Raw genomic sequence first — 17637 nt, 5'->3', positions numbered from 1 at the left:
CAGTGCCATCACAAAAGAGCTAGAACATCCCAGCAGACAGCAGTACTGGGTCCAACCAAGCCCCCTCATTTAGATCAGCCAAATTCTGGCCTGGAACTCCATCCCCCTCCATTTGCAACAGACCATGGCTCTTCCTACCTTCAAACAGTTTCTAACAGTACATCTCCCCCAACAGGCCTTCTCCAATTAAGTGAGGCTTTTTTAATGATATTTGCTAAGCCCTGACTATGTGTCAGCCACTGGGGTAGATATAAGGTAATCATCTTGGACAAAGTTCCGTATCCCACATGGGGCTCACCGTACTCATCTCCATTTTACAGATGAGGTAACTGAGGCACAGAGATGTTTAGTGACTTGGCCAAAGTCACACAGCAGGCAAGTGGTGCAGTCTGGATTTCTAACTTGGTCCATGAACCCCCTGCCCTGTGTTTTTTTTCCACTAGGTCACACTGTTTTTCTCAGAAAGACCCCCTGCACCCTAAGGCTCTGGGGGAATTTTCAAGGTTGCCCCATTGAATTGCAACCCTGAATACCCAATGGACACACACACACACAAAAAAAAACAGCCCATCTTGAAGACTATCCCAGGGAAAACCAAGAACAATTACCTGGTTTAGGAAGGAAAATTCGAAGCCAGGTGCAAACTTGATGGGAATTATAGCCAATCCTCTCTTCTTCCAATAATTCTCCCTGAGGAAAGTCAGCACCGTTATAGAAAAGCCTTGCTTTTTCATCAGGTCTTTTGACCTAAAACCCAGGTCAAGGTCTTGTTGAACACCAGACACACAGACACACCCACCCCTCCCTTCTGTTCATTTTCAAAGATGACAGAGAGATCCAGTCAGGGAGTGGATAGGGCCATAAAGGGGTGAATGGAAGTGAAGTTTGTCATTTTTCACACTGATGTTTTTGAATTTATAATGTCTATCGCTGTTTTCAAATCTGACTCAGGTCTCCACCTATTCCCAAAGCCTCTGCCCAAGTAGAACACCCCCTTCCCTGATGATCTCACCCCAGGCACATCTGTTTGCTAAGCTTCTCTACATCTTCAAACACTTGTCTCCCCTTGCAAACACCCTCGCTATTCTGGAAGTATTGTGAGGAAAAATCAACAAGATTTGGCGATGGACTGTATATGGGGATAGAAAAAGGAGACATCGGTACTAATACCCACGTTATGGGCTACAGAGACTTAAAAGATGGTGGTGTTTCCTATTGTGAATGGAAAACGAGGTGGAAGAAAGCATTTGAAAGAGAAGGTGAGTAGTTTGGTTTTTGAACACATTGTACTTGAGGTGCATATATTAGAGTTCACGTGAAGAAGAGTGGCTTTTGATTCTGAAAACTTCAAACTCTTCAAAAATATTTTCAGCCCTCCGAGGGACAGGGGCTATACCTAATTCCCAAATGGATATTTTTTCCCAGCATTTACTACAGTGCTCAGCATACAGTAAACCCTTAATAAAAAGCATTACTATTATTGTTATGACTACTGTAACTGCTACTATTGTAAATTGACAAGAAGGGTCAATTTGACAGTCACTGGCAAACCACAGAACCCTCCCGAAGCACGATGGGAGATTTGCAACCCAAAAACCAAGACATTTTGCCCTTCTTTCTCCACCTCTAAACCTCCCCTCCTTGTCCCCTCCTGCTGACCTGTTAAACTTCTCAATCTCCCTCCGCCTGGAATGGTACTGGGAGCTCTCCAGGCATTCAGACCAGCACCGGAACAGCGTGAACCCCTCCAGTTTCTGGTTAAAATGAGTCAGGTCCCCGTCCTCGTACATGTTCAACCTCCGCACCTGCCCCAAGGGAGACGGAAAAATGGCTGCCAAGCCCCATCTCTTCCGCTCCACCAAACTGACCTAGCTGGCCTGCTCTTCCCACAGAGGGAGGTAGTCAGACCAGTGGTCTTTATACCAGTGGACAGATCAGCACAGTCTTCCACATGCAGCGCCCAAAGACTCTCTGCCTCTTACTTCCTCAGGTGGGCGTCCACACTTCACAGCAACTTGGCTCATCCAGGACTCGGTGATTAGCATCACCTGGGGCGCCCCGAAGCCCCGGAAGGCCGTGTTGGAGGGCAGGTTGGTCTTGCACAGTTTCCCGGTGCCCCGGAGGTTGGGGATTTTATAGCAATTGTCCATGTGGTATAAAGCTTTCTGCATGATCTGTTCAATGAGAAGTGAACACAGGAAAGAACACCAGATTATTATTTATTTCTACTGAGAGTGTCTCAAAAATTAGAATAGGGTCTAGTTTCCCTCACTCTTAGGTCTGTTTCTCCTACTTCTGCTGAGCCATCTGAGGTCAATTCCTTAAAGCTTGCTCAAGAAGTAACTGTATTGGGTCTTCTCCAAACACAGGGCCAAAGAGGTTGGTCTTACTTACACTCTCGGAGAACTCTAAAGAGTTGCCTGAGTTGCTGTAGTGATCGACCTCCAAAGCCACGACTCTCCCATCCTTCATGAAGCCAACCTAATCCAAAAACAAGTATGTCAGTTACCACCTCTTGATATTTCAGTTCTCTGTTCTTGTAATTTCCCCTCCCATTTCTATCCACACAGGAAACCCCAAGGGATGGGAAGGGGAACTGAGAATTTACTTAAAAAACGGGTGTGTTCAAGGAACAATATAAACTCGAGAGCTACTCAAAGAAACCCTGAGCTAGGGGAAAATTCTCCCACAGGCACTCAAATTTTGTGTGGGGTAAAGACAAGGAGGAGAATGCACAGTTTTCAACCCTACATTCCCATAGTGCTTTGCTAGCAATGTCATCTCCATTTCTTAGGCAGAGAAGACAGAAGCTCAAGGGATTGACACTTCATCACCTTTCTCACCCACCATCTCAGTGAGAAAATGGCAGAGCTGGAATTGGAACACTTGCTCATTGCCTTCCTATGGTCAGTCCCCTCCATCCCATACCTTATAGCGGGCCATGAAGGGATGCCTTCCGGCCGTCACCAGCATGTCCTCATCTCGGTCCAGCATGCAGCGTACGGGGCGGCCAGACCTGGGAGAGACACCGTTACTTTTACCATCTTCCGGGACTCTCCCACCCTGCTCCCAGGACCAATTCCACCTTTAGACAACTGTGAAGTTGTTTTCTTCAGCCTGCTCTATTTTCTCTCTAGCTTGGCATCTTACTTGTGAGCTCCCACAGCAACCACTGTGCTCAGCCGCGCGCTTCTGTGATCTTTCCCTCCAAAGCCTCCTCCCAGTCTCTTCACACGAACTGCAATCCGGTTGAATGGGACACCCAAGGCCTTGGCAATTGAATCCTATAGGAAGAAGACATCGGTTGGGATCATTTCAGCAGGAGAAATGTCCAAAACTGAGCTCCTTATCTTCCGTCCCAAGCCCTGTCCTCTTCCTGATTTCCCTATCACTGTGGATGGTACGACCATCCTTCCCGTCTCTCAAGCCCGCAAACTCGGTGTCATCTTTGACTCGGCTCTTCCGTTCACCCCACACATCCAATCTGTCAGCGAGACCTGCCGGTCTCACCTTTATAATATCGCCAAGAGCCGCCCTTTCCTCTCCACCCAAAAGGCTATCTTACTGGTACAGGCTCTCATAATATCCTGGCTGGATTATCGTGTCAGCCTTCTCTCTGATCTCCCTTCCTCCTGTCTCTCCCTGCTCCAGTCTATTCTTCATTCCACTGCCCGGCTCATCTTCCTGCAGAAACGCTCTGGGCATGTCACTCCCCTTCTTAAAAACCTCCAGTGGTTGCCTATCAACCTCTGCATGAAACAAAAACTTCTCACACTAGGCTTCAAGGCTCTCCATCACCTTGACCTCTCCTACTTCTCCTCCTTCCTCTCTTTCTACTCCCCACCCTGCACGCACCACTCCTCTGCCGCCCACCTCCTCACCGTCCCCCATTCTCGCCTATCCCGCCGTCGACCCCCGGACCATGTCCTCCCGCTGTCCTGGAATGCCCTCCCTCCTCACCTCCGCCAAACAAATTCTCTTCCCCTCTTCAAAGCCCTACTTAGAGCTCATCTCCTCCAAGAGGCCCTCCCAGACTGACCTTCCCCTTTTCCCTCTGCTCCCTCTGCTGCCCCTTTACCCCCCCCTTCACCTCCCCTCAGCTAAGCCTCCTTTTCCCCCCACTTTCCCTCTGCTCCTTCCCGTCTCCCTTCCCCTCCCCTCAGCACTGTGCTCGTCCACTCAATTGTATATATTTTATTACTCTATTTATTTTGTTAATGAGATATACATCACCTTGATTCTATTTATTGCTATTGTTTTAATGATATGTACTTCTCCTTCATTCTATTTATTGCTATTGTTTTTGTCTGTCTGTCCTGATTAGACTGTAAGCTCGTCAATGGGCAGGGACTGTCTCTATCTGTTGCCAATTTGTACATTCCAAGCACTGAGTACAGTGCTCTGCACATAGTAACCACTCAATAAATACTATTGAATGAATGAATGAGGAATGACAGGAGGGCTCCATTTGGCTGGATGCCACTCAAAATGAATCTTGCCCACTCCCATGGTGCAGCTACACTCCCAAAAGAGAGGCAATTGCAGGATAGACCACCCTGCCCAAGTCTTTACACTAGAACTGAGAGCTCTCTGGGAGGCTGAGCAAGACCCTGGAAAGTAGCACTGCAGGACGTTCCAGGACACATTGGTGCTCGTTCTACTATGATTTATTAATCAGGCCAAATCCTTCAAGATGATGCGATAAATGAGCTATTTATATTGGCTCCTGATAGATTATCTTCACAGTCTAAATTGCAAGTCGCCCGATCTTGCAACCAGGGGAGCAGCACTCGGGGAGAGGGAGGTGGGATTTGTCCCTGGAGCAGAATCCCTCTGCAGGGGATGGGGAACAGAGTCAGTGCGAGTACACGAGTAGATTGTGAGGGCAGGGAGTGGATCGGAGGGGTTTTGCAAATTGAAGAGGTTCTCGCCAGCTCCTTGAAAGAGATCGTGCCCAACTGGGGCACTTCCTTCCAAACACCCCAACCCTGGGGGCTGCCAGCCTTCCAGAGGACAGAGAGGCTGCTCTGGCAGGGCTAGCAGGGCAGAATCTCTGATACGACTGAGCAGACCATCCACCGGGGACCCACATGGGGAGCAATCAATCAGTGGGATTTATTGAGTGCTTACTGTGTGCAGAGCACTGTTCTAAGTGCTTGGGAGAGTACAATACAGGAGAATTAGCAGACATGTTCCCTGCCCATAATGAGCTTGCAATCTAGAGGAGCAAATGCCAGGCGGGTGGCAGAATGCATCATATGGCTGAAGGAGACCAATCATAGGGGACGCGGCACCATGTTGGGTCATAGTTCAACCCTTTCTACCAGAAACTGGTAGATTTCATAAGACACCCCATAATCAAACCGAACACCTCTGATGCAAGTCGCATCTCCATTGAGGGCCCCTGCTGGATTCGACCTTAAGTGGATTGTGACCAGGCATCACCTGAATTGTCATTGGGCACTGCGAAGCTACAAAAATCTCCATCTCTCCTTCTTCACCTTTCGGGATGGCAATACAGCTGTGAGTCTCCAGGTAGAAGTGCTCCTGCCCCCCAACGTGCACCTCTCCTAAAGAAACCAATGGAAATGATTGATGGGTCAATGCCCTGCACTCTGACCTTGCATTAATTTCAGCCTCCTCACTGGTCTCCCTGACTCCAGGCTCTCTGCTCTCTAGTCCATTCTTCACTCTGCGCCCAGGTCATTTTTCAAAAATGTGGCTCTACACGCATTTCTTCACTCCTCCAAAAACCTCAAAAGGCCAACCACATAATTGCTGAATAAGCAGAAACTCTTGACCACTGACTTTTTTTGAGGTATTTGTAAGGCATTTACCATGTGCCAGGCACTGTTCTAAGTGCTACGGTAGATATAACCAGGGTGGACATAGTCCTTTCCCACACAGTGCTCGCAATCTTAAGAAGCATCGTGGCTCAGTGGAAAGAGCATTGGCTTGGGAGTCCGAGGTCATGGGTTCGAATCCAGGCTCTGACACTTGTCAGCTGTGTGACTGTGGACAACTCACTTCACTTCTCTGTGCCTCAGTCACCTCATCTGTAAAATGGGGATGAAGACTGTGAGCCTCACGTGGGACAACCTGATTACCCTGTATCTACTCCAGGGCTTAGAACAGTGCTCAACACATAGTAAGCACTTAACAAATACCAACATTATTATTATTATTGTTTAGAGATGTTGTGACTGAGGCACAGAGAAGTTAAGTGACTTCCCCAAGGTCACACAGCAGACAAATGGCAAAAGAGATAAATGAGAAACAGTATGGATAGTGGATGCAGCATGGTCCTGGGAGTTAAAAGGACCTACGTTCTAAACCCAGCTCTGCCACTTAATGTTGGTATTTGCTAAGCGCTTACTATGTGCAGAGCACTGTTCTAAGTGCTGGGGTAGGCACACGGTAATCAAGTTGTCCCACGTGAGGCTCACAGTTAACCCCCATTTTACAGATGAGGTAACTGAGGCACAGAGAAGTGAAATGACTTGCCCACTGTCACACAGCTGACAAATGGCAGAGCTGGGATTTGAACCCATGACCTCTGACTCCCAAGCCCGGGCTCTTTCCACTGAGCCACGCTGCTTCTCTAAGACCTTGGTCAAGTCACTTAACTTCTCTGTGCCTCAGTGCCCTCATTTGTAAAATGGAGATTAAGACTATGAACCCCATGTGGATCATGGACTGTAACCAACCTGTGTAGCTTGTACTTACCCCAGCCCTTAGTATAGTGCCTGGCACATAGTAGGTGCTCAACTAATACCATAAATAAAAAGCAGAGTTGGAATTAAAATCCAGTTACTCAGCCTTCCAGGCTCATGCTCTTTCTATTAGGCCACACTGCTTCACTATTCAAACTTCAAAATATTCAGTCAGTTCTCCCATTCCTAATCAACTCATCAATCAATTAATGCTATTTACCTGAGCACAAACTTAATGCTAAGTATTAGGTAAAGGACAGTACCACAGAGTTGCTGGGTACAATCAATCATATTTATTCAGTTCAATTCAATTGTTTTTATTGAGTGCTTACTGGGTGCACAGTACTTTACTAACTGCTTGTGAGAGTACAATATAACAGAGTTGGTAGACATGTTCCCCTGTCCACAGAGAGCTTGCACTCTAGAAGGGGAAACAGTATAAATAAATAAATTTATAATAATGTACCTACATAATAGGTACATAGATGCCATGGGGCTTGGGCGGGGGGGGGGAGGCGGGCGGTGAATAAAGTGTTGCCATTCCAAAGGCAAGAGTGACACACAAGGGAGTGAGATAAAGGGAAATGTGGGCTTAGTTGGAGAAGGCCTCCGGAGGAGGTGTGCTTTTACTAAGGCTTCAAAAGTGGAGAAAATGATCACACATCAGACACGAAGAGAGGGCGTTCCTGGCCAGAGTCAGGACAAGGGTGAGAGGTCACTGGTGAGCTAGACAAGGTAGAGATGCAAAGAGTAGGTTGGCATTTAGAGGAGTGAAGTGTGTGGCATTTAGAGGAGTGAAGTGTGTGGGCTGGGTTGTAGTAGGGATACCAGGAGATAAGGAGGAAGGGGCAAGTTGACTGAGTACTTTAAAGTCTATGGTAAGGAATTTCGTTTTGATGTGTAGGTGGATGGTGGATGGGCGACCACTGGACATTCTTAAAGAGTGGGGAAATCCGATCTGAAGGGTTTTGCAAAAAAATGATCGAGGCAGCAGAATGAAGTATGGACTGGAGAGGGGAAGAGACAGGAGGGAGGCTGATGCAGTAATCAAGGCGGGATATGGGAAGTGCTTGGATTAACATGGTAGCAGTTTGGATGGAGAGGGAAGGGCTGATTTTAGCAATGTTGTGAAGGTTGAAGTGTTAGGATTTGGTAGCAGATTGAATATGTGGGTTGAATGAGAGAGATGAGTGGACAATAACGAACGCTAAGGTTATGGGTTTGTGAGACAGGGAGGATGGTGGTGCTGTCTACAGGGATGGGAAAGCCAGGGAGGGGAGAGGGTTTGGGAGGGAATATGAGGAGTTGTGTTTTGGAAATGTTAAGTCGGGAATGTCGGCAAGATAGCCACTAAGAAAAGGCCTGAAACCAGGAGGAAATGGGAGAATGCAGAGGAGAGAGATCAGGACTGGAGATGTAGATCCAGCAACTTACAACCTCATTTGGGGGATGTACAGTGAAATAAATTACAGCTATAGGAAGCAGCGGGAATATAAGACTAGGTACATAGTGCCGTGGGGATGGGGTATGAGTGTTTAAGGGGTACAGACCCAAATGTAGACAAAGCACTAAACGGAGTAGGGAAATGAGAGGTGAGTCAAGCAACTTACCCATGCTCACTTCCCACTATACCTTGGTTTACACTCATCTTTCTTTTCAAACTAATCTATTCGCTGTGCCTTGTCTCTTCTGCCTCCAACCTCATGACCCACTGTCATTTGAAATCTGATAGGCCACAGTCCTCCCTATCTTCCAAGCTCCTTTGACATATAATTCCTCCAGGAAGCCTTTCCTGATTAATTTTGAATCCCCTCTGTTTATATCCCCCACACTGCCATTTCTGTGCCACCTAAGCACTTGTCTAGTCCCATCCTTCCATAGCACATTTGTGCAGGTCTTGCATACTCTATTACTTAAGCACTAACAAATTCTTTTTCTTGCTCCTCTGATTGATGAATTGATTGACTCCTCCCTGGGCCCAACCATCAGACATTTGGCTTCTGTTCAGACTAGGCTCAGCCTCCATCGCCACACTCAGGGCCGGGCAAGGGAAGACAAATTCCCGGTTACCTTCAAGGATGTGATCGGCTTCAGCAAAACCCTTCTGGAGGTCCCCTTTCTCCATTGTCGGCAGAAAGGAAGTCTTATGAAAGGACTTATTCTTTATGGCATCCTAAGAAAAGAGTAACATATTCAGATTTCCATACCAGTTAGTAATAATCATTGTGGTATTTAAGTGCTTACTATCTGCCAAACACCTGTACTAAGCATTGGGATAGATACAAGACAATCAGTTTGGACACAGCCCCTGTCCCAAAGGGGTAAACAGTCTAAGTGGGAGGGTGAGTGGGTATTGAATTTTCATTTTAAAGTGAGGAAATTGAGGCCAAGTGAATTGCTCAAGGTCACACAGCAGGCTAATTATGGGCCCAGGATTAAAACTCAGGGCCTTTCCACTAGGCCATACTGCTTCCCAGTTGGAAAAGCAAGAAAATAAGTAGTGTTCAGAGTTTCAGCCCCCTGCTCCTCCCGCTCATCACAGTCACTGGGGTAAAGGGACGGAGGTGACTGGAAGAGTCAGGTTCAACCGGCTAGGTGCCTCTTTCCTCCACAGGAAACTCCACAGCCACACAGAGGGGTCGAGCCCTGCAACAAGCAACGACTGAGCAGGAAAGCAGTTTGGGGAGGATCGGGAGGGGAAGCGGCAAGGGGCTGGGAAGGCAGGGCCAGGGCTAGCCCACCTCGATGGAGATGATTGCCGGAAGCTCCTCGTAGGCGATCTTCACGGCTTGAGCGGCTCTCTGGGCATGCTCAGGGGTGTCAGCCAACACGGCTCCGATGATGTACCCAACACAAGTGACCTACGGGAGACATATACACTCCATTGCCTATCTCCCGGCAGAAAACCCAGAGAGGCCAAGCTCCCTTTTCCATTTGCCTCTTTCTCTTCCTTCTGACTTGCAAAAACTCATCCCCAAGCCTTCTCTTTCCTGTCTCCAAGCCTTTGCTCCATTTGTTCCTATTCTGCCTCTCATCTATTCTCAAGGCCACTCCCCATCCCCACTTCCTCCACCTCTCAGCTGCAGCTGTGCCCTACGGAACCGATCCCTGCTGCTTGCTCTCGCTCCCTTTTCACACAGCTGGAGTTTCACTTCCTCCAGGCAGCTTTCCCCAATTAACCCCTGCAGTTGGCCCAAACTCCAGCAGGGTGGATCCTGGAACCTTTCATCACCCATTCTTGAGCCTGCAGATGTTTATTTTGATTAAGAGCTTGACCGTCTTGTCTTCCCTATTAGAATGTGAGTTCCTTGAGGGAAAGGGCTCTAATATTGTCATCATCATCTTCATCATCATCTCCAGTATTGGGCACCTAAACTGTACAAAGCATTATACTGAAAGCTTAAGGGGATTATGGAAGGAGGAGCCGGAAGGAGGAGCCTACTTACTAAAGGGGGAATCAAGTAAATCAATCAATCATATTCATTAAGCACTTACCGGGTTCAGAGCACTGTACTAACTGCTGGGAAAGTACAGTATAGCAAAAATAATAACAATAACAATGGTGGTATTCATTAAGCACTTAATATGTGCCAGGCACTGTACTAAGCTCTGAGGTGGATACAAGCTACTCGGGTTCGACACGGCCCCTGTCCCATGTGAGGCTCACAGTCTCAATCCCCATTTTACAGATGAGGTAACTGAGGCTCAGAGAAGTGAAGTGACTTGTCCAAGGTCACACAGCAGACAAGTGGCAGAGCAGGATTAGAACCCATGACCCTCTGATTCCCAGGCCTTGCTCTATCCACTATACCATGCTGCAGAGTTGGTATACATGTATCCCTTGCATAAAAGTAAAAAGATGATAATTCCTTTAGTTATGAGAGAATAATATGTCCATTGTGTTCTTTGATTATTGAGGACGTTCTAGGAGTGGTTGACTAAAAATTGTGAGAGTTATTAGAAATGGGCTTCCTGGAGCAAGTGATTCTTCCCAAAAGTAGAGACTGTATTTGATCATTCACTCAACAGTATTTGTTAAGCGCTTACTATGTGCAGAGCACTGTACTAGTGCTCATCTAGTGATCATCTAGAACTTACTCCAGCGCTTAGCAAAATGTGAGAAACATAGTAATTGCTTAATAAATATCATCAGTGATTGATTAATTAATAGAGAGGGAATCTGGGTTCACTGGGAGGATACAGAAGGGATGAGTCCCAAATCTACATCTCCAGTCCTGATCTCTCTCCCTCTTTGCAGTCTCGCATTTCCTCCTGTCTTCAGGACACGTCTACTTGGGTGTCCTGTTGACACTTCAAACTTAGCATTTGGAGAACAGACCTCTGCATCTTCCCACCCAAAACCCTGTCCTCCCCATGATTTTCCCATCACCGTAAACAGCACCACCATCCTTCCTGTTTTAACCTTTGATCTTTAAATATCCTCAACTCATCTCTCTCATTCAACTCACATATTCAGTGTCACCAACTCCTGTCAGTTCAACCTTCACAACTTCCCTAAAATATGCCCTTTCTTCTCCATTCAAACTGCTCCCATGTTAATCCAAGCACTTATCCGGCCCCACTTTGATTTCCATATCAGCCTCCCTGCTGACCTCCTTGCCTCCTGTTTCTCCTCACTCTGCTGCCCGGATCATTTTCTACAAAAATGATCAGTCCATTATTTCCTCCCCATCTTCAAGAACCTCCAGGGCTACCCATCCACCTCTGCATTAAACAGAAACTCCTAACCATTAGTTTTAAAGCATTCATTTGTTCAGTTAATTGTATTTATTGAGCACTTACTGGCAGGACATGTACTAAGTGGTAGAAAGAGTAAAATCCAACAGTCAACAGACACATTCCCTGCCCATAACAAGCTTAAAGCATTCAATCAGCTTGCCCTCTATGACCTTACCTCGCTGCTCCTCTACTACAACCCAGCCTACACACTTCACTTCTCTAATGCCAACTTACTCCCTGTATCTCCATCTGAGCTATCTTGCTGCCAACCTCTTGCCCATGTCGTGTCTCTGGCCTGGAATGCCCTCCTTCTTCCTATCTGACAGATAATCATTCTCCTCTACTTCAAAGCCTTATTGCAGGCACATTTCCTCTAAGAGGCCTTCCCTGACTGAGCCCTTATTTCCTCTTCTCCAACTCCCTTCTCTGTTGCCCTTGGACTTAGATTTGCTCCCTTTATTTACCTCTTCATCAGCCCCACAGCACTTATGTATATATACATAACTGATTTATTTAAAGTAATGTCTATCGCCCCCTCTACCAACTCTGTTAAACTGTACTCTCTCAAGTGCTTAGTACAGTGCTCTGCATAGAGTAAGCACTCAAAGCATATGATTGATGAGAAGGAATGGGTAAACAGTGAGTTGGAAGAGGGTTGCCAGAGTTGATTAGGAGATTTACTTCGGAGGAACAGTGGAAGATGGATGTCAAGTTTCTGATATTGCATTAGGCACTTTGAGGAGGCCCAAATAATTCTTGTTGATTGACAAATAAGAAATCTGAAAATCTGATTTGAGATACTGAGGTCGCCAAAGACCTCAGACCTTAGTCAGCTCTTCGTACGTTTTGCCCAAGGGCTGCTCCACCAGGTTTGCTCGGTTGAATCGACCTTTCCTTTCACTCCCTGGGATCACATTACAGTAGAATGAAATGGATTTCCAAGAATGGTTTAGACCAGAGCAACCCGGCATGCATGAACAGTTTACCAGCTCAGCATCTTGGTCTGCCCTCCCTCCCTGCTGGAGCGAAGGATAGTGAAAACTTCCCCATCGGCTACCTGCTCTACCCCTCCCCGGAAGAAGCATTTCCTTTGCCAAGGGGGCTGAGCAGGTGCCTGCAGGTGAGCACCAGGGCAGCAGTCAGACCTTTCAGCCATGTGCCGTGGGATGGTTGAGACCCACGCTTGGAGACTGCAGAGAATGGGACTGGAGTTGGAGACTCCCTTCTGGGGTCTTTGGCAGGTCCGCAGCTCAGGGAGAGAAAGACCCAAACTCTACCTCACCATCCGCAAAGACCGTCTCATCCTTCTCTGCTCCAGTGATGTTGCTCCCAGGAACATCAGCAACTGAGAGGAAGTGGAAAAATCCTGGGACTTTCTGAGCTTCTGATGCATCGATAGACCTGGAGGGAGGAGTCACGTGAGCAGTGAGGGAAAGAGGCTGCAGGAAATCTACGCCCCACATCCCTTCTCTCAGCTTCACTGCATCCTTGGGAGTATGTGAGGGGCAGACACTATCATGTCTGCAACCCAGATTTGGAAACTGAGGCTAAGTGGCAGCTAGATATGCAAAGCCCCAGTCGACTATTCAGTGGGCATGTCTGATTGACCAAGAGGCCTAATTTAGTCAATTAGCGAGAAGCAGCGTGGCTTAGTGAGAAGCAGCCTGATCTAGTGAGAAACAGTGTGACCTAGTGAGAAGCAGCATGGCCTAGTGGAAAGAGCATGGGCCTGGAAGTCAATCTGTGGGTTCTAGTCCTGGTTCTGCCATTTGTCTGCTGTGTGATCTCGTGCAAATCCATTAAATTATCTGGGCCTCCATTATCTCATTTGTCAAACAGGGATTAAGACTGTGAGCCCGAAGTGGGACAGGGATTGTCTCCGGCCAGATTATCTTGCTCCTACCCCAGCATTTAATACAATGTTTGACACATAGTAAGCACTTAGCAAGTACCATAAATTTTTTTAAAATATTAGGATTTCTGACACTTTTATTCTATGAGAAGAAGCACATAGTACTCCTAGGTTTAAGGGGAGCTTTGTTCCTTGACCACAGCCCCACAAGGAAACATCATGGTGTAGCCCGTAGAACATGGGACTGGGATTCAGACGGTAATAGGTTCTAATCCCAGCTCTACCACTTGCCTGCCGTGTGACCTCGGACAAGTTACTTCACTTCTCTGTGCCTCAGTTTCCTCATCTGTCAAATGGAGATTAAGACCGTGAGCCCCATGTGGGACAGGGACTGTTTCCAGCCTGATTACCTTGTATCTACCCCAGCACTTAGAAGGATTCCAGAGAAGAGAAGGGAAGATGAAAACAAACTAGTGATCACAGAAGCTTCTTCTCCTAGGGAATGGATCTGCCAGAGAAAGAATCGCTTCTGGATCTGCCTCTCCCCGCTCCAAAGTTACGGTAGGGCCAGGGTCAAAGCCCGTTGTATCTACCCCAGCACTTAGAAGAGTGCTTGACACATAGTAAGTGCTTAACAAATACCATCATCAGCATCACCACCACTCACTTGATCCTGGCGTGGGCCTTGGTGCTGGTGACCAGCCGCAGGTAGAGCTCGTTGGAATACAGAGGGATGTCGTCGCAATACACAGCCTCCCCAGTGGCCTGCCTGGCTGCCGTGAGGTGGGCCAAAGGCCGACCTACCATGTCTTCCTCAGACTGACCCTTGGGCACTTCCTGGGGATAAGGTAGGGGCAATCAGAGTTGGGGGAGACCGCGGGAAGGTTTTTCTGAGCCACTCGTGTAGCCGCGGTCTGAGCCCTTTGACCGGGCAGTGATGGGACTGAGGAAGGAAGGAAAAGGTGGGAAGGATGCCAGAGACAATGGAGGAGAAACAAGATGGGAAAAACTCCATTCCCCCTACCATCCATCTACTGGAGGAAGAGGGAGAAAACACCGGGCAGCAAGTGGGAGCAAAAACAGTGACTGCAGGATTCCAGAAAAGAGACGGGAAGATGAAAACAAATTAGTGATCACAGAAGCTTCTTCTCCTAGGGAATGGATCTGCCAGAGAAAGAATCTCTTTTGGATCTGCCTCTCCCCGCTCCAAAGCTACGGTAGGGCTAGGGTCAAAGCCAGTTATCCAGAACAAAAGATGCCATAGTTTGGGGTTTGGGAGCCGCGGCCTCCTCTACTAACCTGGAAGAGCTGGACACTGGTGGCTGGATGCTTCTGGAAAGGGGCCACGGCGCTGAGCCAGGTGGGATCCAGGCTGCCGCACTTCTGCAGAAAACAGGGAGCAGAATGCAGAACTGGTCATGGTTTGGACTCCAGCCACCTAAGGCTTCCCCGTGTGCAAAACTGGTGAATGGGTCATTCATTCAATCATATTTATTGAAAGCTTACTGTGTGCAGCGCACTGTACTAAGCACTTGGGAGAGTACAATAGAAGCAGTGTGGCCTACTGGAAAGAGCACGGGCCTGAGAGTCAGGGGATCTGGGTTCTAATCACAGCTCTGCCACTTGCCTGCTATGGGACTTTGGAAAAGTCACTTAACTTGTCTGTGCCTCAGTTTCCTCATCTGTAAAATGGGAAGTAAGACTGTGAGCACTGAGGGGACAGGGACTGCATCCAACCCAATTATCTTCTATCTACCCCAGTAGGTACCTAGTAGGTGTTTTTAAAATACCGCAATTGTCCCTATTATTATACAGAGTTGATAGACGTGTTCTGTCTCTCTTGGAGGAAAGAGGCTGGCGGTCTGCTCTGACCCTCCTCTGAGTACCATGGCAGAGAGACTAACTTACTCTGCAGATGAGATTTGCAACAGCAATTAGAAAGATCTTCCTTCCTTTGAATTACCAATTAATCAATCAAACAATGGTATTTATTGAACGTTTATTAGATGCTGAGCACTGAACTAAGTGCCTGGCAGAGTGCAATACAACAGAATTAGAAGACATGTTCCCTGCTTATAATGACCTTACAGTCTAGAAGGGGAGACAGATATTGATATAAATAAATGATCTGGATTAAATATTATAAAGAAATCTACGTAAGTGTTGTGGGGTAGGGACCGGGACAAATATCAAATGCCCAAAGGTCAAAGAGTCAAGTGTATACAAAGGGAGAGGACGGAGCTCAACCCAAATCCCAAATAGCTTCATCTCACAGATCCTCATATGATCTCCACGGCTCACATAAGGGAAGCAACATGGCCTAATGGAAAGACCACTGACGGGGACGGTCAAAAGATCAGGGTTCTAATCCCAGCTCTACCACTTGTCTGTTGTGTGACCTTGGGCTGGTCACTTAACTTCTCTGGGTTCCTTAATCTGCAAAATGGGGATTCAAAACCTGTTCTCCCTCATACTTAAACTGAGCCCCATGAGGAATCTAATTATCAGTACAGTGTTTGACACAGAGTAAGTGCTTAAAAATGCCATAATTATATTTATTTGTGTATATATTTATATACATTAAGCATATATATGTATATGCATATCTTTGTATACATATTTGTTCTTTGTTTATGAAGGTGAGGCTACTGATGGTAAGAACATTTCTTCACATGTGGCCAAAAAGACTAACATATGACCGACACATAGCTTACATATGCACAGATCTTAATAGCAGCCATAAACTTTCTACTCCATAATAGCAGGGTTGGCATTTTTTTGGAGTGACCTGGGTTACAGTCCCTGGGATCCAAGCTCTGGAGAGGAGATCCTGGTCTCTTCCATAGGCCCACAGTGACTGCAAGCTGACACTACTGCTTTGGACAATCAGTCAGTTAGTCAGTAGTATATCATTGAGCACCAGTTGTGTGCAGAGCACTATGCTAAGCATTTTAGAGAGTACAAAAGAAGGAGAAGACATTGTCCCCGTCCTTGATGAGTTTATAATCCAGTAGGAAAAACAAGGAGAAATAGCATATTTATAACACTAATATTTCTTAATGGCTACTCTTTACCAAAACCAATGTGCTAAGCAATTTGTGTAGACAAAAAACAATCAGATAGGACATGGTCCCCACCCTACACAGAACTCACATCTAATAAGTAAAGTGAGGAGATTTTTTATCACTATTTCACAGATAGGTCCAAGAGAGCTTCAGTGACTTGTCCAAGGATACCTAGAAGGCCAGTGGCCAATTCGGGAGGGGTCTCCTGAAGCGCCTACTCATTCCCCAGGCCTCAGTACATAGCAAGAGTTTAGAAAAATGAAAAATTAATAAAGAAATGGATAAAGAAAAGAAGCAGGTGAATGGATCTATACATAACTACTAAGACTGTGGCTGGAGTGGTGGAACTAAAGACTACTTTCGTTGCTTGGTCCTAAGACACTCACTGAGGCAAAGAGATTGCACTCGCTCAGGGGGATGAGACCAAAAGCCTTTCTGACATCTACTGACTTGGCCTACGCCACTCTGGTCTATCCGGTGAAGCCAGATGGCGGTGAGCTCCCCTCTCTCCCACCCTCGCTCGAGCCTTTGGCCACAATAACCCCGGTGAACAGACACAAGATTCAAGGGAGCCTGCTTTGGCCCCAAATGCCACTCACCCCTCTGACGCTGCATTTCTTGAGTTTCTGGAGTACCGAGATGTAGAACTTGAAGAAGAAACTGAGGGTGAGCGTGCGCCGGAACTCCACCATCCCACCCCGCGCATCGGGAGCCAAGCGGAACTCCTCCTCCAGTCCAGCACACACGTCTGCCAGCAGCGACTCATCCCAAAATCTGCCAAGAGAAAGAGGAGGGAAAGCCTGACAGAGGCCCAAGGGAGGGGCAGAAGGCAGGGGTCCCATTCACGGGCAGCCCAGGAAAGTGGGAAAATGGCAGACGGGACAGCATTGAACCCCGCCAACCCGTTAACGGAGGGCTCTTTTTACCCACCCATTCCGTTACAGGACGACCATTCGGGCTTGTCTCACCTTCCCGTCTGCTTTCTGCTGGTCTCCAGGGCCTGAAGGGTTTTATCTCCCAGTCCGCCAAAGCTCATCTCCAGCTTCTGTACCTCAGTTGTATCCTGCTTAAACAGGACCCTCATTCCACAGGTCACCTTGGCAAAATCTTCATCATGGCGGGAGATTTGCTTGAAGGCTGAGAAGTATTCATTCTAGGACAAACAAGAAACCGACTTCCAACACCAGAGGGCAGGCAGGATTCGTTGGGGAAGCAGTAAATGTCAGGTCAGTACAACGTGTGACTTTGGGCCCCTCACTTTTCCTCT

General features: G+C 47.3%; 1 protein-coding gene across 1 annotated transcript in view; it reads right to left on the bottom strand.

Annotated features, from left to right (window-relative positions):
• The window catches only part of LOC100078307 (xanthine dehydrogenase/oxidase-like), a 52014-nt gene that overhangs the window by 16648 nt on the left and 17729 nt on the right, over positions 1-17637 (bottom strand). The window contains exons 14-27 of the mRNA XM_029049799.2: positions 17339-17523; positions 16970-17144; positions 14605-14688; positions 13973-14142; positions 12731-12854; positions 9455-9574; positions 8784-8886; positions 5446-5570; positions 3151-3284; positions 2929-3016; positions 2395-2481; positions 1983-2174; positions 1660-1805; positions 609-690 (exon numbers count right to left, since the gene is read on the bottom strand). Coding sequence (XP_028905632.1) covers positions 609-690; positions 1660-1805; positions 1983-2174; positions 2395-2481; positions 2929-3016; positions 3151-3284; positions 5446-5570; positions 8784-8886; positions 9455-9574; positions 12731-12854; positions 13973-14142; positions 14605-14688; positions 16970-17144; positions 17339-17523 — 1815 coding nt within the window. The remainder of the gene's footprint in view (positions 1-608; positions 691-1659; positions 1806-1982; positions 2175-2394; positions 2482-2928; positions 3017-3150; positions 3285-5445; positions 5571-8783; positions 8887-9454; positions 9575-12730; positions 12855-13972; positions 14143-14604; positions 14689-16969; positions 17145-17338; positions 17524-17637) is intronic.

This window comes from Ornithorhynchus anatinus, chromosome X1 (genome assembly GCF_004115215.2).
Source record: "Ornithorhynchus anatinus isolate Pmale09 chromosome X1, mOrnAna1.pri.v4, whole genome shotgun sequence".
NCBI classification, from domain to species: domain Eukaryota; kingdom Metazoa; phylum Chordata; class Mammalia; order Monotremata; family Ornithorhynchidae; genus Ornithorhynchus; species Ornithorhynchus anatinus.
Note: the sequence above shows the minus strand (reverse complement) of the source record. Positions and strands in the feature narration are given on the sequence as shown.